The sequence below is a fragment of the Pezoporus wallicus genome, unplaced genomic scaffold, assembly GCF_028554395.1.
Source record: "Pezoporus wallicus isolate ANWC-B61680 ecotype Strahan unplaced genomic scaffold, APGP_CSIRO_Pwel_v1 contig_8108, whole genome shotgun sequence".
NCBI classification, from domain to species: Eukaryota; Metazoa; Chordata; class Aves; order Psittaciformes; family Psittacidae; genus Pezoporus; species Pezoporus wallicus.
In genome coordinates, this window is record NW_026638088.1 from 2,458,755 (window position 1) to 2,486,349 (window position 27,595).

General features: G+C 38.5%; 1 protein-coding gene across 2 annotated transcripts in view; it reads left to right on the forward strand.

Moving 5' to 3' along the window:
• The window catches only part of PATJ (PATJ crumbs cell polarity complex component), a 148,830-nt gene that overhangs the window by 1,727 nt on the left and 119,508 nt on the right, over positions 1-27,595 (forward strand). For both annotated transcript variants that reach the window (XM_057409336.1, XM_057409338.1), the window contains exons 3-14: positions 273-464; positions 1,826-1,965; positions 3,736-3,934; positions 5,573-5,701; positions 7,413-7,625; positions 11,220-11,322; positions 12,723-12,811; positions 14,077-14,215; positions 14,517-14,651; positions 21,585-21,661; positions 24,085-24,141; positions 25,477-25,611. In XM_057409336.1, coding sequence (XP_057265319.1) covers positions 273-464; positions 1,826-1,965; positions 3,736-3,934; positions 5,573-5,701; positions 7,413-7,625; positions 11,220-11,322; positions 12,723-12,811; positions 14,077-14,215; positions 14,517-14,651; positions 21,585-21,661; positions 24,085-24,141; positions 25,477-25,611 — 1,608 coding nt within the window. The remainder of the gene's footprint in view (positions 1-272; positions 465-1,825; positions 1,966-3,735; positions 3,935-5,572; positions 5,702-7,412; positions 7,626-11,219; positions 11,323-12,722; positions 12,812-14,076; positions 14,216-14,516; positions 14,652-21,584; positions 21,662-24,084; positions 24,142-25,476; positions 25,612-27,595) is intronic.

Consider the following 27,595-nt stretch of genomic DNA (forward strand, 5'->3'; position numbering starts at 1 on the left):
GCAAGGAAGCATCATGACAGAAATAGAGAAAATGAGTGGACTAGAAACACAGCTGAAACATTGAGGGAACTTTCCTCCTGAAAAACAGTTTAAACTTGGTGGCTTGGTTATAGCTTATATATTAACATTGCCTTATTTATACAGGTGAGTATATTTGTGTTAATAGGCATCTATGAGCATATGTATGCTTTCTTCTTCGGCAGTCTTCACACAAAATGATATATGTAAGAATCTCTTAATAGTTTTTCTACATCTTTGTTAATTTTCAACAGCTCAATTATATGCCTCCTGACCGTTCTGTAGATTTTGATTTTACCAAGAGAGGGCTGCTAGTCTTTGCTGACAAATCAATTGCTGCTGGGAGCGGGTATACACCATGCAGTTCACTTGAACCCAAAGCGTCTACCTTCACTCCAAACCTGGGAGTTAATGAATTTAACCAAATCATCCAACAGATGGCAAAGGTAAGGCTTTCAGGTTTAGTGAACCAAACTTATTTTCCTTGAAAGTCAAAAATTTTTCTTCTTCCAGGCTTTTGTAGTGCATTTTCAAACATGCTTTTTTGCTGTGTATCTGGGAGTGTGGTGCCTCCTAGGCAGTAAGAGAGTAGAAGTGCTGAGGATAACTTTGCCCTGTGAAAGATCATGCAGTGGTTTGGTGTTTGGGTTTGTTATTGTTTTTCTTTTTTTTGCCATGTTTTTTTTTGCCTTTGTACCAAAGGCACTAATGTAGGTAAGAAACTCCAGTTGCCAGAAAATGTTTTGGGTGCTTGATGACACTTAATTGAAAATGGACATTTTCTGCTTAAACTTATTTTGATGGAGAGACTTCTTTTATCAAGCACATTTTAAATTGGAAATGTCCCAACTTGGTTAATATATGGACAGTGCAAATGATTAAAAGACCTGGCGTGTAATATTTTATTTAACTCTTCATTTAGTGCGTCTGAACTTTGCCAGGCAGATGCTGATATCATTAACGTGATGTAGCATGTACCAGATGCTTATGGAAGTTGTACAGGTGCAGACACCACCCATGTGGGATTGGCGTTTATACCACAAATGTATTGTTCTGTGTTACTTTGAACCATTAATGTAATTGGTTACTCAGGCCTTGCTATAGTAAGTAACTGTTGCTAATTGCCTACCTTAATGTAGCTGTAATATTTTGAGCAGAACTCTTCTCATTACTGTGTCATTAACTCATCAGATAAAAGATTTAGCAGTGAGGACTGCACATTATTTTAGATAAACCAGCTGTGATGGCAGTGCATTATCTAAGTAATATTTCCCAGTAAACACCCCCAGAAATCTTCTATTAGAACTGAAAAGCAAGCAGCTTTTCACAAAAGCCAGCTCTTTGTAGCATTTAGTGTGAAGTTGCACGGAGGGGAAGGAAATTAAGTTCTTTATTTAAAAGCTGCAATCTTTTGAACACACACCTAAAAATCAGCGTTAAACACAAGGGGAGCCAAAAGACAAGTCATTTAGTTTAGCTATGCAGCGTTTCCAGAAATCCCAAATATATTGCTCTAGACAGCACTTCGTTCATAGTTTTCATCCAGTTTGGAATTCATCTCATAATGTGAATGAAGTGTGAAAGCAGCTCTTAAATTCCCTGAGGTTTCAGAACCTCAGAGTACTCACATATCCAATACTTTGCTATATTAAAAATAATAAATGGAGGAGCTTTTATAGAAATAACATATTCAGTATTTTGCCTTTGTTTAGTCTTAGGAGGCGAATAATTCTCTGGGTGTTCATAAATCTTAAATTAGCTCATTGTATTGCATTAAAAATTAGTATATATTTTTCTCTTTTATTAGGGGAGGCAAATAGAATCAATAAAGATTGAAAAGCCTTCTGTTGGAGGTCTTGGATTTAGCGTGGTTGCCCTTAAAAATCACAGCTTGGGAGAAGTTGGTATCTTTGTCAAGGAAGTCCAGCCAGGAAGCATAGCTGACAGGTGAGATCTTTATAATTGTATTGGAAAATTGCAGCGTTTCCATGAAGGGAAAAGTCATGACTTTCACACTGAAAACTCTATCAGACTCACATGTTTTTCTGGGTTATCTGGTGGGGTGTTTTGATGGTGGTATCTTGAATTTTGGCTTTTCAACTAAACAGCCTTGTGTGTTGAGGATTGGATTTTCTGATGAGTTTTAAATATCTAAGCCATTCATAAATGGAATTTCCAGAAATCATGACTCACTTGAGAGAATCTTGAGAACTGATTAAAAAAACAAAAGAAAACTCAGAAAAGAATACAAGGCAAATAAAAATTAGCCTTCATTTGATTCTTTTTATGCATTGTGTCCCTGAAATATTTTCCCCCTCCTTGTTTCTTTATTTATGTGCCTATGACAATACCCTATTTATAGTTGGTTTTACTGTTTGTTTCCTGTGTAAATTTAGATCCAGTCCTCCCGGCAGATCCCTGCACAGATGTCATCATAGAATCAAGGCTTCAGGCAGTTTCTTCCTGTATTGTCTGTGGGTTTTCACCCAACAACAAAAGACAGAGCAATCCTTTAAAAATAAAATGTGATTGTAAAACCACAAGAGTTGGCATGAGACAAATGCAGTGCTTGGAATTATGTTTCAAGAAAATGTGTCTAGATTTCAAGTCATTGGTGTCACTTTTTAAATAACACATGTCAGGAAGTGCCAACACAGGATGACAAAAAGAGTGGGGAGAGGTTGGAATGATAATGGCTATGGGCCCACAGAGAACACACCAGAGAACTCTTAAAGAAAAGCATATTAGGCTCTTTCAAAGTGGAGACAGATGGACTGATCCGGATGTCAAAGGAGGGTGAATATCTCACTTTAGGATTTGATGACCTGCTGCTCACTTTCTTTGATGAGAGAATCTAAAATATGGTTCATGCTTGAAGAAAGTCATTTCTGGGAAACATCTTCAACGTCGCATGATAAAAAGGAGGTTTAAAATGCGTTAGTTAAGATGTGCAGTTATATTGTTTCGGAGTTTATAAATTTCCCCAGCAGGCTTCCTATTTTGCTTCTGAGACAAGATGTCCTGGAGACTTTTTTTTGGATTCCTACAGAGCTTTGAAGGCAGTGTCTGTCTAAGTAACTGTTTGGTCTCGTGCTCAGAATGAATATTTAACAAAGGAGATGAGTGATGGTTTCTCTCTTGTCACAAATCTAAATTCATCACTAGGGTGAATTAACTGTGACATTGTGTATTATCTCAAGGTATAACTTGAACTGTGTATTGCTCAAAGGAAGTTTCATGCCTGAAGTTTGATACTGTAAATTCTGAGTAAAATAAAAATATGCAGCTCGACAATCTTTAGATTAAATAATGATATAAACCAGTATCATAGCTTGAGTTGTGCGTACTTGGAGATAGTATCATGTAGTGCTAAACTTAATGAAGAATAGTTCCTAGTTCATTCTGTAACTACAAAAATATTTTTTTTCATGCCCTGTAATTCAATATTATCAAGAAAAGATGAGGGAATTTAATGGAATTTTGAATAGAAGCAAAGGAAAATATTGAGCACGTGTCTGTACTGCGTTAAGGTTGGAACACAATACATTGCATGTAGTTTGGGTGTTGGTGAAGTCAGTCTAATAGCCGGATTTTAAAAAATATATAAATATTTAACCTTGCATAATTGTGTATTTTGCATATTCTTATTTAAATTACACAAGCCTCTTGTGAAGTCACTATGCTGCATTTTACATTTTCTTTCAATGTTTTGTTCAGGGATCAAAGACTAAAGGAAAACGACCACATACTGGCCATTAATTGCACCCCATTGGATCAGAACATTTCCCATCAGCACGCTATTGCCCTCCTCCAGCAAGCCACAGGCTCCCTACATCTGATTGTGGCTAGGGAGCCAGTTCAAGGGAACAGCAGAACTTCAGCTGTCTTATTAAGTGATATAAATCCACCTGAGACTGTGAGTTATTGTAATACTGTCAAAATCAGATTTTGAACTATGCTGGATATTTTTTTTTGTGGTTATGTTTGTGTTAGCAAGCTTTGCATATAGGGATTTTTTTTCTTTAATCAGATTTTCTATGTGATGACATTTCGTTTAGACTGATCATGCAATAAGTATAAGGCTGCCTTTGCAAAGCTGTGTGAGGTTGTTATAAAATAGATCTTGGGTTTTTTGGGGATAGCAGAAGCTGTAGTAGCTCAACATATTCTTGACAGCAGGGTCTGTTCAGCATAGGCTGGGTAAAGCATTTTACATGTATACCCAGCTGAAACTTAGTTGTGCTCAGCAATTAAAGATGCTCTGATTACATCTTAAAAGACTGTAAACATAACCTGTCCTGAACACTGCTTGAAATACCCCAACAAATTTTAACTTAAACTTCTCAAAACAAAAAGCCTTGTCTTTGCTTTAAAAACAAACAAAAAGTATCTGCTAAAGAACCTCTCAATCCCTGTTTAGTTACAAATTACATTGATTGTGAACCCTTTTGTTTTCTTGACCAAGGAGGGATTGTCAGTGGGACATGTAATAAGGTAGGGCTGAACTTCCATCTGCGTTCAAACCATATGGTCCAGGTGGCTTCACTGAATTTGGTTGAACTGCACACCTAAATCCACGGTTTGCAGTATTGGAATCTTAATTTATTATGCTAGTAGGTTTTGTTGAAAATCTGCTTAAGAGCAGTGCTTTTCCTTATTCTCAGTAATTATTTCCTTCATGATTATTCCAGAGCTAGTGAAATCTGAAGGTTTTAGTGGATAATCAATATTGTTTATTGCACTGAAAATTTTAAAGAATTAAACTTTAACTGCTTTTTCATTGAAAGATCTGCACTGAACAGACTAACAAAATAAAATACAAATATATCTCTCTACAGGGGGTCTTTAAACTACTTTTATGATATTTAACTGGCTTTGGCAAAGATTTTCAGTATGCTAATAAATCCTTTATTCACAGAAGACTTAAATCTGCCTACTTTGCTCCATTTTGGTTTCTATGAGATACTAATCTGACAGAAACATTGGCTGGGTTTGGGTTGCTTAACAGCTTTGTTATTTTCAGATTGTCTTGTAGAACATAAGGTCATGGTACAGTGTAGCTTAGAAACATGCTTCCAATTCAGTATGGCAGAACATCGTACTGCGCTATTAATTCAGCATGTACTGGTGGTGTTTAGAGTGTGTAAGTGAAATAACAGAAATAAGAATCTGGGCAATGCTAAGTGAAAACTAGGCCAGTGCAAGCCTCTGTTTTTCTCTGTTGTTTGTAATACTCTTGATTTATGAAAAAGTAAAAGGATAGTTTTCGTTTTGGCAAGAAAATCTTGAAATTGGTTTTTCTTAGTCAAGATTTTTTTTCCTAGTATCCTGTTATCCTGAAAGCAAAGGACAAAGTGTATGTTTAAAAACAGATGAGAAATCCCACTGCGTATTTATAAGGAAATGAAGCTGACTGAACAAAATCCAACAGATCTCCAATATGTGGGGCAGGGAGAGAAAATTGCTCTGATTAATTCTCATTCCTGGTACATGTGAAAGTGAGAAACATTAAAGATCAGATGAAATTAAAATCTCCTGTTTCTATTAATTGCAGATTCACTGGGGCCACATTGAAGACGTTGAGCTGATTAACGATGGTTCAGGATTAGGCTTTGGAATTGTCGGAGGAAAATCGAGTGGAGTAGTTGTAAGAACAATTGTTCCTGGGGGATTAGCAGATCGGGTAATTTGTTATATTATGTCACTTCTTGTTTGATTGTAGAGTATAATTAACTGGTTTTGACAGTCTTAAAATAAACTAATACACTTAAACAAAAGGAAGCTGATAGCATCAAAGTCTGAATGCCAACATATACTTTATAAATAAATGTTGAAGCTATGATTGAGGAAAAAGTCAGCACCTGATATGAATTAAGTTGTTTCTCAGACATGCTCTGGCTTTTATAACATTGAGCATGAAGAAATTTGGAAAAGTTGTCTAACCTTCAGATACATTCAGATTATTTGTTCTCCCCCAGACTGACCAAAGGCTGAAAATACCAAAAGTATTGAAAGTATTTGAACATCCTCTATAGAATTTGGGATATTTGAGACAAACTCTCCAGATGAATTGCCAGGCAAGAGAATCTGCCTGGCAGATTGAGCAATTGAAGTAATTGCTTTGCAGATTTCACTTCATAGATTGAAGATGTTCTGGTTTTAGTGGGTTTTATTTTAAAGGGGTTTGATCCCTGCCTTGCTGTCTGACCAGTTCAGGGAAACACTTAGGATTGATGCAAGGTTTTTATAGTTATTGATACCTTTAAAGTTGCACAGGTACAGTTTGCAACCTTTGATTGCTAATCCTTAGAGTCTCAGTGCTGAGTATTGGTACATTTTAGGAGTAGAACTGTACAATAGCAAAACAGATATGGATTTTTAATGTGGATTTGGTCATGTCAAGTTATAATGTTTGGGGTCTGGAACGCCTACAGATCTGGTAGGTAGCAGAGGTACTTCCTCTAGTATAGGATGGAAACAAAAACTGGAGATTCAGAGAGCTTTACTGGAAATGTTGGCTTTTCCTTGGCTTCCACTCTCTGAACCTGTCATCTATAAATGAGTATTTTTTTAATTACTGTGTAACACCTGTTTTGCTGTAAGGAATAATGTGTTTTGGCTACAAATGAAGGATGTAAGTTAAGAACTCACCACATCATTCTCAGCTGAATGAGACGTCACTAAGACCATGTGAAATAATGAGCACATACCCTGTTAAAATTGGGTGAGTTTGGAAATGAGTTTGAGTTAGTTCTGGGCAAAACTCTGCTGTGAGTGCAGTATAAATGAATGCATCTAAGTTGGTGCTGATCAGTACCAGCTGAGGATTTGTTCCTATGAATGCTTGCTTATAATAGGAACGATGATGGAGGTCATGAAACATAATTATAATGTAAAAAATGGTTTATGTGGGGTCTTGTTACCTTCAGTGGATTTACTCACCCACGTTGGAGCTAGTCATGACAAAAGAATTGCCAGGCTCATATATAAGAGTTATTAGGGAAGTCTTCAATGAAAATGCTGTGTTTTGTATTCTAACCCCTACCTGTTGAGGAATATTCTATAAAAGAGCAATACATAAACTGTGAGATTATAAAACATTGTTGCTGTCTGTTTTCTCCTAAGTGAGAAAAGTAACCGCTTCGGAATGGTGCTGTTCAACCTGTATATCTTACTCAGTGTTGAAAAGGTTGATTTACCGCTGTTAACTACTGTGGCAGTGCAAATGCTTCCTTGAATTATTGAGTACGTTGCCTTTGTGTTCAATTTTATGGTGTTTTTTTTGCTCCCATGGCCATGAAGATGCCTGTACACACTTAAATTTTGTAATGGAAAAGGTATTTTGTGTATAAACTGGCAACATTTTTATTTTTCAATTTTATTTATGTCTGAAGGATGGGCGGCTCCGGACAGGAGATCACATCTTACAGATTGGAGGGACCAACGTGCAAGGAATGACCAGTGAACAAGTTGCCCAAGTGCTGAGAAACTGCGGGAATTCAGTTAGGATGATTGTTGCAAGAGACCCAAAGTGTGAAATTATGGAGGCTCCACCAGCTCCTGTGAGCTGGCCAGTCAGTACATTACCTTCCTTTCCAAATGGAAATGTGAGTATCTGATGTTTGCTTATGACAGTTTTAAGTACGTTTGTGGCTTGTGATCAGAAAGGAGGAGGAGAAGAATGTTCTTGAGACCTAAAGTGCTTCTCTTCTGAGCTTCCAGATATCATATGCATGTGTTTAAGTGGTCATTACTGGAGCCCTGCCTTCTATAATCTACCCCTTTTTCCTGTATGTTATTAATACCTATAATCTTGGGATCAGAATGACCAGCTTTCCAGAATTTATTTCAGAGTGGGTAATTTAATTACCAAGGCCATAAACATTATCAGTAGATGGGACTTTTAGTTCTTCTTAGTTCATTACATCTTTGCTAATCAATCATTTGGAAGTGGATTTAAAACTTAACTGTGAATTTTCCTAGTCTGAAACTCGGAGCGCTGTGGCCACACCAGAATTATTCAGCACAATCATCTTTTTATGAAACAGAAGTGTAATGTTTTCATAGTCTACGCTACTGCCTGTGATAGGAAATATATCTAAAAATTTTGAAACTTGTTTTAGCAAATCTTATCATGGTCATATCAAAGTCTCTTGTTTTTGAAGTCATTCTTTTCAGTTTTGAGTAATTAAAATCAACAAATGCTACACTAAGTGTACAGTAGGTCTTGAAACATAAACAAAGCTGTGCTTGTGTACCATCTGCTACTACTGTGCTGCTTAGATTTAGGTGTAGAATCTGAGTAGCCTTTTCTTTCTTGTCTAGTTTCTTGAATGTGAGTGAAGGGAGCTATTTTTCTGAAGCACCAGCTTTATATGTCAGACTACCAGTCATATTGTTACAGACTCACCTTCTTGCTTACTGGGCATAGTCACTGCAAAGCCAGCCATTGGCTTTGTGTCTTGCATCTCTCTGGAAGAATGTGGCTGAAGTATTTTGGGTTCTTCTCAAGCTCCTCTTAGGAGGACTGGTGTAGTGGGAAACAGAAGTGTCAGACAGATGGGAGGGGGTAATCTGTGTACATAAGGTTGGAAGTCTTAAAAGTGGGCTTGTCTAGTACTCCAAAAAAGGCTTTCCTAGAGAATCAACATTGCTATGAAGCACTTCTTTTCTGGCTGTATGATATTTTTTCCAAGGTGCACATTGTATGGTCCTAGTTTTGGTTTCTCTACAAAGGACTATGTTTCTTAATTCCTCACCTTAAAGGTGAGCCTGTTTGTCACTGAGCACCCTGAGCACTGCAGATGATGCAGACTGTCTAAAATGTTATTCCTTCTGGATGTCTTCTCAGTGTTCTCCTTATTCCTGATACGTAGTTTAGAGGGGGAAAAAAAAATCATGTTGCAATTTCATCTACTTTCTGAATATCATCTCCTATTTTCTGAACTAAATAGTGCCTTCAACTTTAGATTTGAAGAAACTCCTCTTTCTGGTGTTGAGAGATTTGAATAGCCAAGAACAGTGGCTAATCTGAATGTATTTATTAATTTAATGATGTATTTCATGATCCACCTTTGAATTTGTGTTTGATTTACAGCAGCACTTTTTCCTTGATCCAGTTTCTCTCTGGTTTCTGAGTACTCTCACTAGCTGTAAGCTTTGGAATAGCAAGTACTTACCTTTTCCTTTTTTTGCAAAGCAGCAGAAAGGAATTTTTAATACATGGTTAGGTTTTTTCAGTTTTATATTAATATTTTATTTCCTTTAAATTTCATGTAGTAGAGAATAACTGAAACTACTCATGTCTTTGCATGGGCACAGCAGTCATATTTTCTGTACTTGCCAAGATACTGATGGCAGTGTTAGCAACCTACTTGTGCTGACTGGATTTAGGACTCCATACTTAAACTTTTCCAGGGTCCACTTCCAGTGTTTTGCATTCTACCGGTAACATTATGTAAATGAATAGTCTGTAGCACCAGAGGCATGACTATGAGGGGATTTTGACTGTCAGAATAGCAGGGCTCTCAAAGCCATAGCTCCATTTCAGATGTTGCTATAGGCTTATTTACTCTTTTGGTTCCCTATCCTAAAGATAAGTGATAGAGCATCTCAATTTATCTTCATCTCCCTCAGTGTCTTATGGAGCAAGAGAGTTGGAAGGCATTTAATGAGCTGAATGAGTTGGTGAGTGGAGGGAGGTGTGTGTGATAAGGAGATAGCTGTCCATCCATTTCTCTTTCAATGAAAAGTGAAATAGGCCATAACATTGGCCTGCTTTTAATATAGCTCCTTCTAAAGCTGGTATTTCACAAGCATTTGATTAAACTTCTCTTTTGTTTTGCAAGTTCCCTGGTCCAATTTTTGCTGTTGGCAGTGACACTGTCCCTCCTGATTTCATCACTTTAACAGACCTTACTCTGATCATCATCTTTTTGATCTCATTGGACTGTATCTGATTACTGAACACAAACAACTTTATGTATTTTAATTTATCCCTTGAAATCCCAGCTCTATGTGCTTGATTGTTTTTTCTCTTTGTCACCAATATCTTTAGTGCGTCATGTTTGAGCTCTCTCTGGCAGGTTTGATTTTTGTTTGTCAGAGTAGAGTTGCACAGGCCAACCTTATGGGGACCTTTTTCCATATACTTGTCCAGTGTAAGGTCAAATCATTTATAATCTTAGCTGGTGGCTTTTATGTTTTTTTTGGTAATTGTAGTAAATGGAGGGTTTGGAGAACAGGTCATGTTATATGCTTCTCTTCTCAAGTATTGTTTGCTATGAGAAGTCATCACACCAGTTCAACAATAAAGCTTTTACAATGAATTCTCTGCCTTCCTCTTTTAGGTCTTACAAATATTTTTCACTTAATGTGAATTAGTGAGTTTTTTGCTTCCCATTGCCTCAGACAACCTGGTTTCCAGTGCTTTCTGCAGTTTAGGGGGCATTCAAATCTGAACAGGATAAAAGCAAACTTGTTAAGCTTATGTGTGTAAGATTGGCTTTTGGAATGGTTTGTGGTTTGGGATCTAGCATAAAAATAAGCTCAAACATCTACCCTAGTCACCCATGTTTGCATTTAAGTAGGCAACTGCTTCTGTAGTAAAGATATGCCTGTTGAGTATATATGTGGTTTCTTTCAGGGCAGCAAGGCTGATTCTGAGATCCCTTTCATGTTGCCCCTCACTTCCTTAGTAGATGATAACAAGGAGAGAGAAGCATCACTTCCTGACAGAAAGCTGTGGTGTGATAAGACTCTGTATTTATACCAGGGTTTTTTTGCTTCTTAACTGTCCAGTATAAAGAGCTCAAGCAAGTGGATTCGTGACACTGTTTATCAAGACATATGAAAGGGAGAGAAGAAATACTGAGGGCTTCTGCTGTCTTGTGAGTTTGTTGTTAACACACGGCAGTGGCATCCAAAGGGAAATGACGCCTGAACAGTCTAAAGAAAACCTTTCTTTTCCATAAAATATAAATACTATACCTCTGACATGTATGTGGAGAAAGCATTAGGAAAGAACATAAAAAGCACCTTATTTTCACCAAATCTTGGGTACATCTGTCTTGCAAACATGATCCCTCCTAAAAGAGGAAAACCAAAATCACTGTTCACTTCTGAAAGTCTTAACTTGCAATATTGTAATTGTACTGGCAAATTATGAGCTATTTTTTTACTGTCTTCTGCTTTATTTATAGGATAATACCAACCTCTTTGAGACTTACGATGTTGAACTTATAAAAAAGAATGGGCAAAGCCTAGGGATAACAATTGTTGGATATGCTGGCACATGTGATATAGGTGAGTTCTACATCATTTGGTAAAGTCTAGGATGGGGCTTCTCAAATATCCTTTACTTACTGTAGGGAAAATGAATAGTGCTTCCTTGAAACAGTGTAACTTGGAAAATCTGTGCAGAAGATATTTGAAGACCTTGCTACAAAGTGAGATTCAGCCTTGTCTTTGGCAAATGGCTGATCCAGTGCCTGAACTCTGGGAGCACATTAAAATACCTGTGCTAGGATATGGGGACATGGAATCAGCTTGGGGTTGTTTTGACCAAGTCCTCTTTAAATTAGATCTGTTAACTTCTTTTTCAAATATTGGTTTCACAAATGATAATATCTTTAAAGTTGACTCTGGATATCTGGGTTTACACAAAAGGGTGTGCTTTTTATCCCCTCCCTTCCTCGAGGGACGCCAGAAAGTATTCTGGGAATGTGGTGCAGCTGGGATTGCTCTGCAACCCTCCTCGTCCCAGGAGATTCTCTTGTGTTGCTGGTCAGTAATCCCAGGCCAGTGCAGTGAGCACTGGCAACTGGGATGGGGAGGAGCACGTGTCAGGGAGTGGGAAAAGGCAGTTTGTGAAGCACCAGGAGGGGTTTCGCTATTCATGGACAAATGATGTTGGGCAGGCCCATGGCAGGTGGGTTGGAACTAGATGATCTTAAGGTCCTTTCCAACCCAAACCACTCTATGAGGTGTCTGAGGAAGGTTAGTGTTCAGAAAAGGATGAATGAAGTGTCAAGATTCAGTAGAATAAAAGCATCTCATATTTTGCAGGAGTTTGTGGAAGGGAAGGGTAACTGTTTCAACTGATGATTGGAGTTTTTATACTAGGGTTTTTTTGTTTTTATTTCCTTGTTCTAATTGCAAGTTAGAATTAAGACTCAAATGTCAAACATGACAAAGGACAGCTTTTCTGTTTTCCATGTTTTTCTCTTTTCTTTTTCCACTTTTTTAAAGAGCAATCCTCTTTGGTTAAGATTTAAAGTACTAAATTCCTTAGCTGTAGACGATTGAAGTCCTGATCAAAGTGCTTAAGCACATACTTTACATTTAGCTTAGGTAGTCCTATTGAAATCGAATGCAGCATGGATTTAAGTGACTGTGCTTTAAAGCCTGGGTAAGCACAAGGATGAATCCATGGAGGAAGTGGCCTTGTGTGAGCCATTTTAAGGACAAAATTTGGAGCTCAGTGTACTGGTAGTTGTGTTCGTGATGTTTGTCCCACCAGAGATCTCAGTTGTTCGAAGCCAAGCTGTGTGAATGTAATATGCAAATGGTGGTGGTTTACAAAATCATAACTTTGTGGATAGAAGTGTGTGAAAAGGGCTATAATTAAAAATCTTAATAAGAAAAGAAACAAATGGGCTTAATATATTGAATTGTTTCTCTTTCTCCCCTCCCTCTCCTGACAGAACCTTCAGGGATATTTGTGAAGAACATAATACCTGGGAGTGCTGCTGACCACAATGGCCAAATTCATGTTCATGACAAAATTGTTGCTGTAAGTAAAATAGTCTGCTTCTGTGTTCTTGTAGAGCTAATGCTTCATTACGCATCTCGGTGTTAAAAGAACAACGTAGGAAAGATTTTCTAAAAATGAATTAAACCTTCTCTGCTTTGCAGAGGAAATAATTTGGTGGTTTGTATTTGTTTAGGTAGGTTTGTAACAGCAATGAGCTTTGGCTTGCTGTGATTAAAAATATTTTTTTATATTCAAAGTAGTAGTAAATAGTAGTTAACTGTGAAAGAGGCAAGCATTTGGATTAGAATGTTTCAGAGCGGAGAATCTTGGCTTTTGGCCTGAAGTAAAGATGTGCAGCATTAGCCTCTGTTTGAATTGAATGGGATTTGAGGATGGTTAAGATTCTGCAAGATGTGGCACACTGTTTATGGTCCTTAATGACTGTGTAGCACAGTGTGGATACAATCAAAATGTTAATAGTCACAATTTAGGTTGAAAAACCCAAGCTTTATGTGTAGAAAAATTAAAACCCATTGAATAACAGGGAATTGAGTAATAGCCAATTTTGCATTCACAGTACAATCAGGAATGAATTACACATTAAAAAGCAGTCTTTTTGTTTTAAGAGATAATATTTATAGAGATATAATTTTAAATTGCTTTTAGAAATGTGTGCTATGCCAGACCTTCCAAAGTCAGGTTCTCCTTTGTGAGAGCAAGAACTGATGCAACCTTGTGCTTTTATCTGAAGCTTTGCAGTAGAAGCCCCTATTGATGCATGACCTAACAGTGAGGTAAACAGAATATTTTGGGTGTAAATTAAAATGCCTGAATTAATGTAAGAATCAGGCTATTCAGAGTGGATTATATGGACAGTTATGTATGTAGGCTTGTGTGGGGCATGTTAGAAATCCATGAGAAAACTAACAGCGATAATGAACTGAACAGTGTTATAGGTTGACTACACTTGCTGCCGAGCTTCAAACCAATACTCCTCAAGCTGGTTTTTGTAAGCAAAACAAACTGGAGGGGGAAATCAGTGCATGCTTACATATATAAGATTAGTAAATTCTGTTTTGTGGTTGCCCTATGAAGACAGGAGAAATTACTGTTATGTTTCCTGTTAAAATGCATTTTGGTAGTATCTGATTAGTGAAATGTAACTGATTAATGAGATTGTTTTGCAAATGCCACTGTCGTGGGTGCATAACCCTATAATTTCTATACAAAACAATGTGAAGTGAACAGTGCAGCCTAAGAATGTAATGTGATTACTATTATATGATACCATTGTCTTGATGTAGGTTGACGGAGTTAATATACAGGATTATACCAACCAAGAAGTCGTAGAGGCGTTGCGTAACACGGGACAGACTGTCCGCCTCACCTTACTTAGAAGGAAACCTTCTTCTACTGTTTCTTCAGAGAGACCTTCAGATAGAGGTAATCCTTTTTTATCTCCCTTTCTGCAGCTCTTTTTCAGCAACTGATTTTATTTTTCACTCAAGTTACAGTTACCTAATTTAACAATTAGGACTAAATACTTTGTGATCCTAGATTTTGTAAGGGCACGCTGTAGTAAATGAGATACTAAAGGAGGAATAGAAAGAAACAGAAATGAGGGATTAAAGAAAATTGAGCACAGAACTCTTGTGTAGCCAAAAGAAGAGTAGTTATTGAGGCAGTGTTACTACTTCCTATATTTTGCAGCATGTGATTTATTATTTTTCATCTGTTTTCACAGTGCATCCTACTATTCCAACCTTTGTGTTCCCTGGAGCTGTAGGGACTGAAACTAGTATGGACACTAAGAGTGAAGAAATCCAGCAACAAAAGGATAATCTTAAAAATATAAAGAAGCAGGATCTACAGAAAACAGGTGGATAACAGATCTTGTATTGTCTCTTCTGAGCCTTTGGAATTCTCTTTAAACCATTTTCAGTGCTGATGGGCTGTTGTGGCTTACTCTGTTTTAGCTTTTGCTCTGTAATATTTTAGATTCAGGTTCCTCTGAAGTAAACTTCTACCTGTTGGATCTATTGACTCTTCCCTATCCCTACCTATTGACTATTCCCTATCCCTAAAATGTACTCACCCTATCCCTAAAATGTAGCACTGCACATTGTTTGCTGAGAGTACATTCTGTTCCATCATAGAGGACACTGAAGAAGATACTGGATAATGTTAGCCCCTGTAGCAATTGACCTCTCATGACTAGCTGTTGTGCCACTGGTTAATGCTGTCTTTCATCCTGGTGGTCCATGTGGTTTTCAGCCTTATTTACCAGTCATCAAACCTGCGCTGCCTCAATTTCCAAATGAGAATACCAATGTAATTGGTGTCAAAAGCTTTGGTAAAGTTGAGGTGTATTACACTTGAATCCACGTAGGGCCATCTTGGCAGTCAGATTGGTCAGTTGTTTGGCAAATCTATATTAACTGCTCCTGATTCACCTTCTTATCATTTATGGTTTTGGAAATGGATTCCAAAAGGAAGTATAATCTCTGCAGGACCAAAGGTGAGACTATAATTCTCTGGGTCTTTCTCCTTGCATGAAGTTTGCCCTTTTCCAGCCATTAGTGATCCCCCTTTGATTGCCATATTTTGGATTTTTTGTTGGCTGGTTGGGGTTTTTTGTGAATTATAGACAGTGGAATTTCATAAGATCTGTATTGCTGAATGCCTCCAGCTCACCAATTCCTCTTGCTAGCCCTGCTGACCTGAGCTGTCCTGTCAGCAGTCTTCTCCCGACAGAGAAGATGTGTTCAGCCTCCTGTGCTGCCAGGGCCCTGAACCAAATTGCTGGGTGAGCAGCATCAGGAGATGGAATTCTTAGGAGTTCACATTTATCTTCTGATCCAGTCTTACCTCAGTCATACCTATCTTCTTGCCCTCACAGGTCTTAGGCACCTGCATCTGCAGAGTCTTTTCAAAATCTTCTGTTGCTTTCCTGTACATCATCTCCGATGCCCATTTGTTGCAGTTTCTTCTTCTGGTACTGCAGTAGCTTCATCAGAACTCATCCTCTGAGCTGCTCAATTTGCCTTCCTACAGCCTGTGACCTGAGCTGCAGCATCCTCCCTTCCTCCCTCCCTCAGGAGTTTTGACTGAGTGTGGCTTTCTGAAGGACCAGAGGCACTGCAGCAGTGAGGATGGGACATGTCTTCTAACATGTCTCCATTTGTAGGTCATTTTCCACACAGATGAGACAGATGTCATTTCTGTAAGCATCTCTCTCACCGATGTGCCACCTGCCACATAAATGCCTCACCCCTCTTTGCTTGTCCTGCTTATAGAGCTTCTGTTCGCTGGCATTCCTGGAGCACCAGAGAAGTAGGAAGCCTTGCACAGGTTATGTCAACTCCTGCGAGATTCCCCCCTTAGCGATGAATCTCTCCTTGCTGCCTGCAGTCTCTCAGACCCAACTGACTTATCTTGTGGTACTAATACCACTGCATACTGCTTCCTCTCATGCTGCTTTTGGAAGCTAGAGTTCACTCTCTAGACATGCCATTTCTGTCTTGCTTGTCCTGAGCTTACTAGCAGAACTGGAAATTGTACACCTATGCAGGCAGATGAGAACCTCTGGTTTTACAAAGGCATAATAGGTGTAACGACCTGATAGCTGGACAGAAGTTCAAATTAGGCATGTGTTTTTAACAGCAAAGGCAATTGAACATATGGGTGGATCACAAAGGCATGAACTGCTTTGGTTTTTAGCTGACTTATGATTCAAGGTTAAGGCTGAAGGTCTTTCCAGAAGGCATGCTTCAATTCCTCTGCAGATTTCTGGGCTCTTCTACAGGAAATTCTGGGTGAATTTCTACAGCTTGTGTTAAAGTCAGCATAAATTATCCTTATGCCTTGTAATTTTGAAGATATGTAGATGTAATAGAGGATTCTAAATTACGGCTGTCAGTGAATAACAATTTTGCTGTGATTGTGGAAGATCTGTCAGTATTAAAGACAACCTGGAAACGAGAGAAATGTAGCAGCTCCTATGCTCCATTCTGTTTAACTTTTCTGTCCAAGCCTCATAACGAGACATCCTTTGTTGTGACTTTTGCATGTTCCCAGAAATAGGAAGCCAAAACAGAGGTGGTTGAGTAGCTGAGACATGAGGTTATCAAAGCATTGTTTTAACTGTAGGAATGGAAAAGCATATATTGATTTGTAGTTACAATGGACAAATAATCTAAGGACTGAGCAGCAGGATGTATTTAGGGGCAGAAGAAGCAGGAGGACTTACACTCATGACATAGAGAAGAGCAACACGTGGTCCTGTGTCACTTAGCCAGTTCTTTATTACTGTAGCACTTTCTGTGCATAGAGTGTTTTCTTTTTGTACTGAAGTGAACAGTATCTCTGTAGTCAGTTCCTGACTCCTCCTGATTGGGTTATCTGGTGTCACAGCCTGCAGATGTCTGCCCTGGTGCAATGGGAACTTTCTGAGGAATTTGTTACCTAATACCTAGTGCTGTGCAAATGTGCTCTATCAATGCCAGGATCAGTTTAGGCTGGGAGCTAAAATTGCTTTTACCTGGCTTGAAGTTAATAAACTCTGCTAGTCCCAAGGTGTGTTATCTAGATATGCCTTAGTGATTCCTGTTCTGCTGATAATCAGCTTTGATCAAAATGTATTTTTGAGCCCTTTTCATAGCAGACACAAACTGCTTTGATGTGAATCCACTGCGTCACCATAAATACTCCAAAGCCCTCAGTTTCAAAAGGAGTTTGTACCAAGTTGTACCTATACCAGTAGTTCCCATTTAATTCCAGTATTGTGCAAATCTCATCAGCCCCTTCCTTGGAGCTCCGCAGGGTATGGTGTAGATACACCTGAGTCTAGCAAGGATTTCATTGCCTGGAATCCGTAGCTGCCAGTTGGATAAGTGCTGATTTCTTGAGCGGAGGGTGTGGTACATCGCTGGTGCAACATGTACCAAGTGTACTACCAGGTGTTTCTATTCTCCTATGTATGTATCCAAGCTCCCCTTACCCTGTAGAGTACAGGCTAAGGTGTTTGTATGTGCAGTGTATCTTGGGATACCAACATTTAAACACTGAAAACATAGTTTATTTGCAGTTGGATACTGCCCTTGATATAATCTAGCAGTTCTGGTCCTCTGTGGGCCAGCAAGATACTGCCCCGGGCATGGCTTTGAAACTCAGTAATGACTCAGAAGTGTTTAATGCAATAGTAAGCAAGTATCATTGCTTGATTAAACTGTGGTTTTTCATAGTGAGAAACCACTTGTAGAGTTACAAGGTTCTGCAAAAGCTTTATGCAACTATAAAGCGTGTGTGTCTCTGTTAAAAAGTTGAAATACTTAGTTGCAAATTTTACTCATACTGAAATACGATGTATAAGATTTCACCTTGGAATAGACTTTAATGGCCAAGTTTAAATTCCAAAGACAGGTGCTTGTTTTGGACGTGGTGATGAGCACTTCATTATAATGGTGCTAAAGTAAATACTGCTTATTTAAGGCTCTGACTAAACTCTGGAAATGCTTTTAGAAGTTTAATGCAAAAGGTATGTTTTATAAAATAGGTATTACTTCCCTTTTAGCCCAGTTGTGTGAAATCCTTATTAAATTGTGTTTCCTGGGGAGGTATTAAATAGTATTTCTAGCCAGGCAAACCCATGCTTAAGCAGTTCTGTTACAAAGGCAACATGGTTTAGGGTGCAGTGTGTATGAGGCCTGAAACTTTCTGCTAGCAGACTACAGGCAATTAACTTAACAGCTACATCTGCAAGACTGCAGAGTGGGCAGAACTGCTTTCTTTTGCCTTGCAGCAGTACTCAAACCCAAAGAGATGATGATGCATGTCAGACACTTAAAGGCAGCCAGGAAAAGTATCCAGCAGTAGGGCAGGTAAAGGTAGTGCCTTAATGAAGTGCACTAGAGCACAGTCCGCATCCTTGTATAGTAAGTTTGTGAAACCAGGAGGATAGTGCAAGAAGAAAAAATCGCTGTTTTGAAGGTGTTGGCAATTTTGACCAGGATTTTTACAACACATTCGTGATTTATTCTTGATGCTTTCTAATTAGAAATGAAAAACTGCATAGAAATGCAGGCAGAAAGACAGACTAAATATGTTAAAAGTTGTTGCTAATGAAAGGTGTCCCTGGGAAGCATTTTCATGTCTGAGGCCTTGCATATTATAGAAGATGTGGTACATACCTCAGGTCATGAGAAATCCCAGCTGGATGAGAGACTAGAAAGAAACTTCTTAGCTGCCATGTGGAAAAAGCTGTTCTGGGGGAAAAGGTGTATTTTAAGTGAATTGGGTGATACCATTGGATTTGAATATATTTAATCCAAATCACTCCAGCCAACGTTTCCACAGTTCTGAGGAAGTTACAAGCGAAGACTTCAAAGTGTGTTTGAAAGAAAGAAAAAGGAAAACTTCAAATGTGGACATGCATCAGCACCTGCTCTGAACAACTCATAGATTTAGGTAATGTGTTTTTGAAGTGACAAAGAAATCTGTATTCGGCCAACTGAACAGCTCACAGTTACAGAACTGAACTTAGAGCTTGACCCTAAGATTCATTACTCCTGGTGAGCCTTCAAATCTATATTGGGCTGCACAGGGGATTGCAGGTGCTTAGGTCCTGTGTGTTCACACTATAACTTTATAATAGCAGAAAAAAAGACTAAAGAATTTCTGTCCCTGAGTAGTTCTGCAAGTAGAAGGAGTGGAAAAATGTGCTGGTGTTCTGTTCTTGCTGCAGTTTGGGAATAGTGATCAGCCTGTGTTTAATAACAAGGCTCACAAAGAGGACTTCTCCTTAGAAGCTTCAATTCAGTTTCAATGAAGGAAAAAACCTTTCACTCACAGCTGAGAATTTTGGGACCGTTTTTCTTCCCTTCTTTTTTATGGAGATAATTTATTTCAGAGAGAACTGTGGGCTCTATTTAAAACCCCAAGTTTTTATCCTTAGTCAGGTTTCTTGTGGGTGACATAAAATAGTTATCTGGATTTTCTGGAATCCTTGAGTATCTGTATTTCCTTTAGCCTACAGGTTAAAGATGCTCTGGATATTTCCAAGTGAAATCTCACTTGGTAGGCTCTGAGGAGTGTGATTTCTCAGTGTAGATCAGATAGAATATGCTTATCTGTCATACAGTGATGGATTATGTTATGATAAAGTTAACTTAAATCTTTGTTTTTAATAAGCAGAAAAATACAAAGTTATAAAATGATGTGATGAGGATTGCATTGCAAAGCTCATGTTTTATCTTTGCAGTCTACAAAGGTATTGAAAACTGAGGCAGCTTGACATCCCATTTCTGTTGGCTTTTGCTAGTAGGTAGGCTCTGAGCTTTTTTACCCCCCTTGAGGTATTTTACTCATTTATGTGCAAAATAGAATAGAGTCATAGAATCATTTAGCTTGGAAAAGACCTTTATGATCATTGAGTCCAACTGTTATCCTGGCATTGCCAAGTCACCCACTAACCATGTCCCTGATATCACATCTACACATCTTTTAAATCCCTTAAGGGATGGTGACTCCGGCACTGCCCTGGGCATCGTGCTCCAGTGCTTGACAACCCTTTTGGGGAAGAAATTGTTTCTAATTTCCAGTTTAAACCTCCCCTGGTGCAGCTTGAGGCCATTTCCTCTTGTCCTGTCACTTGTTACCTGGGAGCAGAGACCAGTCTCCTCCTGGCTCCATCCTCCTGTCAGGCAGCTGTAGAGAGCTATAAGGTCTCCCCTGAGCCTTCTCTTCTTCAGACTAACACCCCCCCCCCCCCCCCCAGGTCCCTCAGCCGTTCCCCATCACACTTGTGCTCTAGGCCCTGCACCAGCTCCGTTGCCCTTCTCTGGCCCCGCTCCAGCACCTCAATGTCCTTGCAGTGATTTTGTGATTTACATTCTAAATTTCACTATGACATAGCAGCAATTCAAAGTGGTCTGTGCTTTGTCTAGACATCTGACAAAATTACAGTTATTCAGGGGGAAAAAACCCAGGTTTTGATAATTCAGACCTCAGTTGCTGCTGCTGTAGCTGCTAGATGGAATTTGCTTTAGAGTTTGATTCTTACCAGTTAAACATTTCTTCAGCTTGGAACTTTATACGTGCACTGAGCTTCTGGATGAGGTCAAATGCAGGGCAGCCGGTCATTTTATGCTGTCTAGCTCTGTCAAATTGTCTTACATGAATGTAATACTGCCTTGGTTGCATAAGTAAGAAAGCTGAAAAGATATAAATGTCAAGATAGCCAAGTTCCCACGGAAGACTGGTTTAGAACTGGAGCTTATATTAAAGCTCATGTTACTTACTGGCCTAATTAAACTAGACAAGCCTTTCTACCTGCCAACTGTAGAAATAGTCTGTGACTGCGTTGTGCTGACACAGCCCCTCGATAACAGCAATATCTTGTCAGGTGTTTTACTTCTTAAGGGGGGTTCATTTTGATGGGAGATGATGCTTCCCTGGAGTAGTAAGCATTTTTATAGCAACAAATTGTGAAGCCATGTGAAATTTGTTTTGCAGCCTGAAAGAATGATTTATTTACAGTACTATATCTACAGAACTCACATCTCATCGATGCGAGCATCATTTCTACCTCTCAGTTGAATAAATCACACATTAGCAGTAGCTGACATTTTGCATTGTTTCGCTAAGAAAGACATTTTTGATTTGCACAGTTTGACTCAGCTTAATGCACTTTCCTTTTTGGGATTGCACCCTCTAATCTTTTATTTATACTGAATTTTTATTGAAGTATTTAGAAATAAACTTACTTCTGAATGTATAATATGCTTGTAAATATAATATTCACTTTAATATTTAGGAAGAGTCCTGCTCCCTCCAGCACATGAGCTGAAATCCAAGTGGGAAAACCTGCTGGGACCTGAATATGAAGTTCTGGTATGTTATCTTTCAGTAAACTGCATACATGTGTGTTATTTCTTTAAATTACAGATCTGTGAGCTTAGCATTACTGGCTGTTTATTGAACAGTTTAGTGTTTGGAATAGATCAGTAACATCAAATTTTGTTTCCCATAACATCAGAGGTGAAATATAGGAATGTTATAATGAGTTGGTGGTTTTCTAGATTCTGTTTATGTAGATACTATTGTTATATACCAGATAGGAATAGTGATTTAAGAAAATCAACTGTCCTTTTAAATCTGCATCGTAGCAGCCACTTAAAATATGTGGCTTTTTTTATGATTTCATTTATGATTTTATGATTTTCATTTATGGCTTATTGTGCCCTGGGAAAAAAAAGCTCAGGATGGAGCTCTTGTATTTCATGAAGAATCTTAAAATTATATTAGAAGAGTGAAAGAATGATTCTCAAACGTGCTGGGAAAATAGGAAGTAATTCACAGTAGTGTAACTTTGTGGTGCCAGTGTCTATCAGATATTTCTTCACTTCATATTTAATAATTGCCAAGCAAAAGCTTGTTTTGATGAATCATCATAAGGAGTTGACTGAAGTTGTAATTCACTGCTGCTTTTCAGTGGTGTGTTAGCCAGTGGGTACAGAGAAAAAGCTTCTGCCGCTGTTCTTTCCAAGGACTTGAAAAATTCTCACCACCACCAGGAAAATGCCCTGTTTCTCTTTGCAATGCTTGTCCAGTTGATTTAGAGACGCTTATTTTTACTACTTGGAGTAGCCATCGTTCCAGTCACTCGCTGGAAGATTTAAAGTAGCTTTAAGAATTGCCTGGAGAAACTCTCTTCTCTTCTTTCCATTAGCACTCCTTTAAGATCTGAAGTTCATGTAAGATTATGTACATGATGCAATAAATCTGTTCAGCTGCCCACTTCAGTTGCTTGGTATTCCCATCCTTACATTTCAAGAGTCTGATATTACTTCCCTTAGCACCATCACACTTCCCACAGAGGACGAAAACCTGCTTAGTTCGTGAAACCATCCGTTTCTAATTCTTCTTTAGCTGCCGCCGGTAAAATGTCAGGAGTGAGAATGTTAACGATTGGTCCTCTTAAATAATAGAAGGAAGCTGTTGTGGCATCCTGTTTTGAAAGTCATTTTTTCACTTCTTCCACTTCTTGTTGGCGGTACCTACCTCTAGTCTTGCTTGGCTGCATTCAATAACAGTGTTTAGTTTGATTTCAGCCTGATAGTGCAGTCCCTGCTTCATGCTATCCTCACTCCTACACTCGCCTCCCAGAAAGTCACCTTGAAAGTGCCTGCAGGTTTGAGTATTCACTCAGAAGTATTTATCTTCAAAGGAAATAGCTGTTTGAAGAGAGAATTTGGTGTTGCTCATGGCTTTGGTGCTGCTGATCCTTTGTGGTACCAGTGGAAGGAGCTGAGGTCCTGCTGAAACAGAAAGAGACTCTGGAAGTCTGTACAGGGATATATGACTGTGGGGTGTTTGTCACCAGGTACCTAAGCGTGAGCAATCAAGCTGAGGAGTTATGAGTCATAGAGTCATTTAGTCACAACTGAAAGAACATGAGATGGATTCTGTCTGTTGGGAAAAATACTGGAAAACAAGAGGTTGGAAGCCCTGTTTAAAATTAAGCTGAAAGAAAAAGCTGAAGCTTAGTATTATTGTTTAAACTAAAAATTTCCAAAGACTATATATTTTCCAAATCTAACAGTTGTAGCATTCCTCCCAAACCTGTTCAACTTTAGTGTCGCAAACCCCAACTCTGGGCCATAGATCATCACAGATGTCATCTCACTGCATTTAAAATTGGAGTAAATAATCTTCTAAGGTTACAGATAAATAAATTGTGTTAAGGAAGAACTTTACAAGAAAACTGGTAGTCAACATAATTATTAATACAAAAAAAAAATTAAAGTTACACTGAAAGGATTTCTTTTCACTCTTCTAAATAATCCACTTTGCATTCAGTTTTGGTGGTTAAACTCATGTATTTCAAGTCGTGTCAGGAGCATGCTGCACAGGATGGTGGTTTAGATGTTAAATGGCTGTACTATAGCCTGAAATAATAACTTAAGGCATTTGTACTTTTCAAATTCAAAAGGCAAGTCAGTTTGGGCATTTGTGTCAAAGATAATGGCATTTTGTGCTTATACAGGATTACTGAACTTGACTAAAATTGGCACTTGGGCTTTGGGAATAGGATAATATTGAAGTCTGCTAATAGTGCATAATCACCACATTCCTAGTTGTAAATGTTCTGTGTCTGAACGAGTTTTCTAACATTTGTTTAAAATTATTTTGCATCAGTGTGACTTTGTTTAAGCACGGTTTATTTTACTCATCAGTTTTTTGCCAGAATTCTTCATTCCAGTAAAATCTTTATTGTCCTGCTATTGAAAAATGTTACGGTTTACAATTTGTAGGTTGTGAATGTGGATATGCCTATTACAGATGATTCGGAGCTCCAGAAGTACTCAAAGGTATGACTTATATGATGGTTTCCTTCATGGTGTATGTTGGCAGGGTAAATCCTAGGAGGGCATGGGACAGTTCCAGTTGTATTTGTTTAGGAAATTTAGTGGCTTTGTGGCTCTATCTTACTTTTCCAAAAAAAAGGCTGCCAATATTCTGCTTATCTTCTCCACTGGTCCAATACCTTTTTGTAGCATTGGGAAATGAATCTTTCAACACACACACAAACATAAAATCCCCCGAAATCCAAACCATGAATATAAGCCTCAGATTTTGGGGTACTTAAGTACCCCAACAACTTAAGTTGTTGAAAGCCACTACAGAATGGAGCAGAGGTTGAAGCTCTGCTGAACAATGTCATAATCCTGCAGAAGAGTTTGTCATAGTGATCCAGGGAGAGGGAGGTCCATTTAATTGAAATGGTCAGAGCTGGAATTCATTTCAGTGTTCTGAGACTTTCCAGAGATTTTCAAGATACATATGTTACTATTGTGCAAAAGAGGCTTGTGGAGCTGATGTATTTGTATGCTTGTGGGGGTGTCTTGGTGAAGAAAGGCCATACACTCATAATCAGACATGGGTGTGAGGGAATGTTGGGGATCGATGGATTTCTCCTTTTACTTGTGTATCCAGAATTAAATGGGAACTAGAAGGGCAGGCAGTGTTTAAGCTCAAGTAATAAAAAGTGAGAAAATAGAGAAACTGAAGGAGCAGATACTGCTGATCACCCCTTCTCCCCAGTTCGCTATGATTTCTGCTGTCTTGTCTGGATAGTGTTAGAGAGATGATTTTTCTAGTATTAGCAGACCCAAGGGACTATAATGGTTGGAGGCTCCTGTCCTGGTTTCAGCTGGAATAGAGCTCCCTAGAGAAAAGCTTCCAAATTAAGGAGGCCCACTGGAAAAAGGCTAACAGGAGTTCAGTGATTTCACCTTGCAGAAACAAGGATGCCAGTTTTAACAGCTATTTGCAGAGGGTACTTCGTGGATATTTTTCCTACCTCAAAGTAGTGTACCTCCTAAAGGAGTAAGAGAGCTGATCTTGTGATGAGTTTTTAATGGTGGTTATGGAATTTCCTTCAGTTCTGTTGAAAACTTGCCTTTTGGCTAGGATGGACACAGCTTAAATTGCTTTTTTCTCTGAAAGGTAGATGGTTTGTTTTATTTGTGCAGTTTCTATGGAGAAATTATGATCACCTCCGCTGTAATACAGATGATATCAGTATTGCAAACGTAATCATCTTACTGTGTGCTTACTTTAATTTGGTGAGCTACTGAATCCTAAATGTATTTATGTTGTGGTTAAAGACATATTAATTCTCGACCATGCTTATCTTTTGGCAGCTGTTACCCATCCACACTTTGAGACTAGGAGTTGAGCTTGACACGTTTGATGGACATCATTATATATCATCAATTGCTTCAGATGGTCCAGCTGCAACACTTGGTCTTCTGCAACTGGAGGATGAACTTCTGGAGGTAAAAACCAAACCAAACCACCCCAAAACAGAACTATTTCCTGTTTGCTTTGCCTTCTTAAAAAGGCCTGTATTAAATTCTAGTTTGGCTGCTGTGTGTGCAGTAGCATTGAAGAGTTGGTTGTGGAAGCAGTTAGTGTAGTGCTTTGGAAGTCACATTAGTTTTCTTCACTGTTTCATTCCTCTTTTATGGAGAAAATGTCAAATTCTTGTGACCTCTTAGGGACTTCATGTTTGGTTTCGTCTCTGAAATGTTTCAGCTTGAATATCTGTAGTCCTTTAGTGCACCTTTTTAAGCAATTTGGCATCAGCTTTCTTGGTGGATAATCTTTCTTAATATTTGTCACTCCTAAGAGGTTTACAACAGTCTCAGGAATAGTGGTTCCTGTTACACATTAGAACTCGCTTGTTGAGTGTTAGAAGATATCTGTGTGTATAAGCTGTTATAAGTTTGTTTAAGTACGTATAAAGAGGTATTGGGACAGCTTTGAAGTTCTTGGAATCACACCAGACCTATTTGCTCAGGAAAAATATTTATTTGATTGTATTAAAAGAACACCTGTTTTGTGTGTGTGTAATTATGTATTTATACCTATCAGTATCTCAGCCTGCAAGTGAAAAGACATTAATTTCTTATTGAATACCTGCTTGTCATGGAATATGGTGAATTTGAACCTTTTTTTAGTGCATGCAAAGAAGTTTTGCCATCAGTGGGACAGAATCAGGCGTTCTGAAAGCTTGATTTGTTAGGTGTACAGCTCTTGCCTATTTGTTGTTCACCCTATAACATCAAAAATTCATACTGGTTTCACTAAGACCTAAAACATTTTCTGCAGTTATTACTTAATGGAGGAAATCTTGATTCCTAAAGGAAAGGATTAATGGAATGCCGGAAGTGTTGCTTATATTCCTTGGCCGCTAAGCAGGAAAAAAATGTATACAAAAAGCAATAATGCAGTGCTGTACAGTAACTTTGGGAAACTTTAATTGTATATATTTAACAGTTTTACTTATGACTGTGTACTTACAATTAGGTTCACAGGTATGTCCAGACCTAGTGAGCATAAATTTGTTTCTACTCTGTAGCTGGAAAAAAACCCAACAAAATAAAAATGTGCTTCAGGGCTAAAGCTATATATGCCAGGTTTAGGCCAGAGTATGTTTTTGCAGCCAAGTTATAAATCCCCTTAAGTAGGGGTTTGCAATGGAAAAAGTGACAGCCCCATTCCCCAAACAAGCAGCTCTACCTGGGCCCGATACAGTTGGGATTAAAATGTGATCAGTAAGGAATTTTGTTTGTAATATATAGTGAGGTTGAATGTTGGTTATTTTTAATGATGTGTTTCAAATATGATAGAAAGCATGGTATTTTCTTCTCCCCTCCCCTAATTCTAGCTAATTTCATTGTGTTCTTTTTTAGGAATAAATTGCTTCCTTGTGTCCTTCTAGCTTTGTTATAAAATCTCACTCAATCTTATTTGATAGCACAAGAAACTAGAGTGGTGTGGTGAATGGATGGGGTATAGGGCACCTTGCCTGTGTAGAGGCTGATGTCTGGCAGCTGCAAAAGCAGCCTGGGAGTCCCCAAGTCTGCTTGGGAGTGCACAGTAGCTCTTCCCCATCAATCACTGTATGCTGAGAAGTGCTGGTAGCGTTCCACCACACTGCCACTCTCAATGCATTAAAAAATCCTTATGCATAGATACTTCTGCTTAAATAATTAACTAATGGATTAGCCTGATAGCTCAGCACTTGCTGTAATTCTTACAGAAAAAACGCATAGCAGTTCATCTTACCATGTTGGAGGCCAGTTACACTGCTCTGAATTTTTCTCCTTGGCTGGGTTATAGTGTGTTTCCCAGCAGTATAAGTTACATTTACAATGAAGAAAACACTAAGGAAAAAATGGGGGAATGTAGAGGTGATCAGCAAGAAAATGTGGCTAAAGTGAGATTGCTGCGTAGTCTTGCACAAGATCAAGTCCC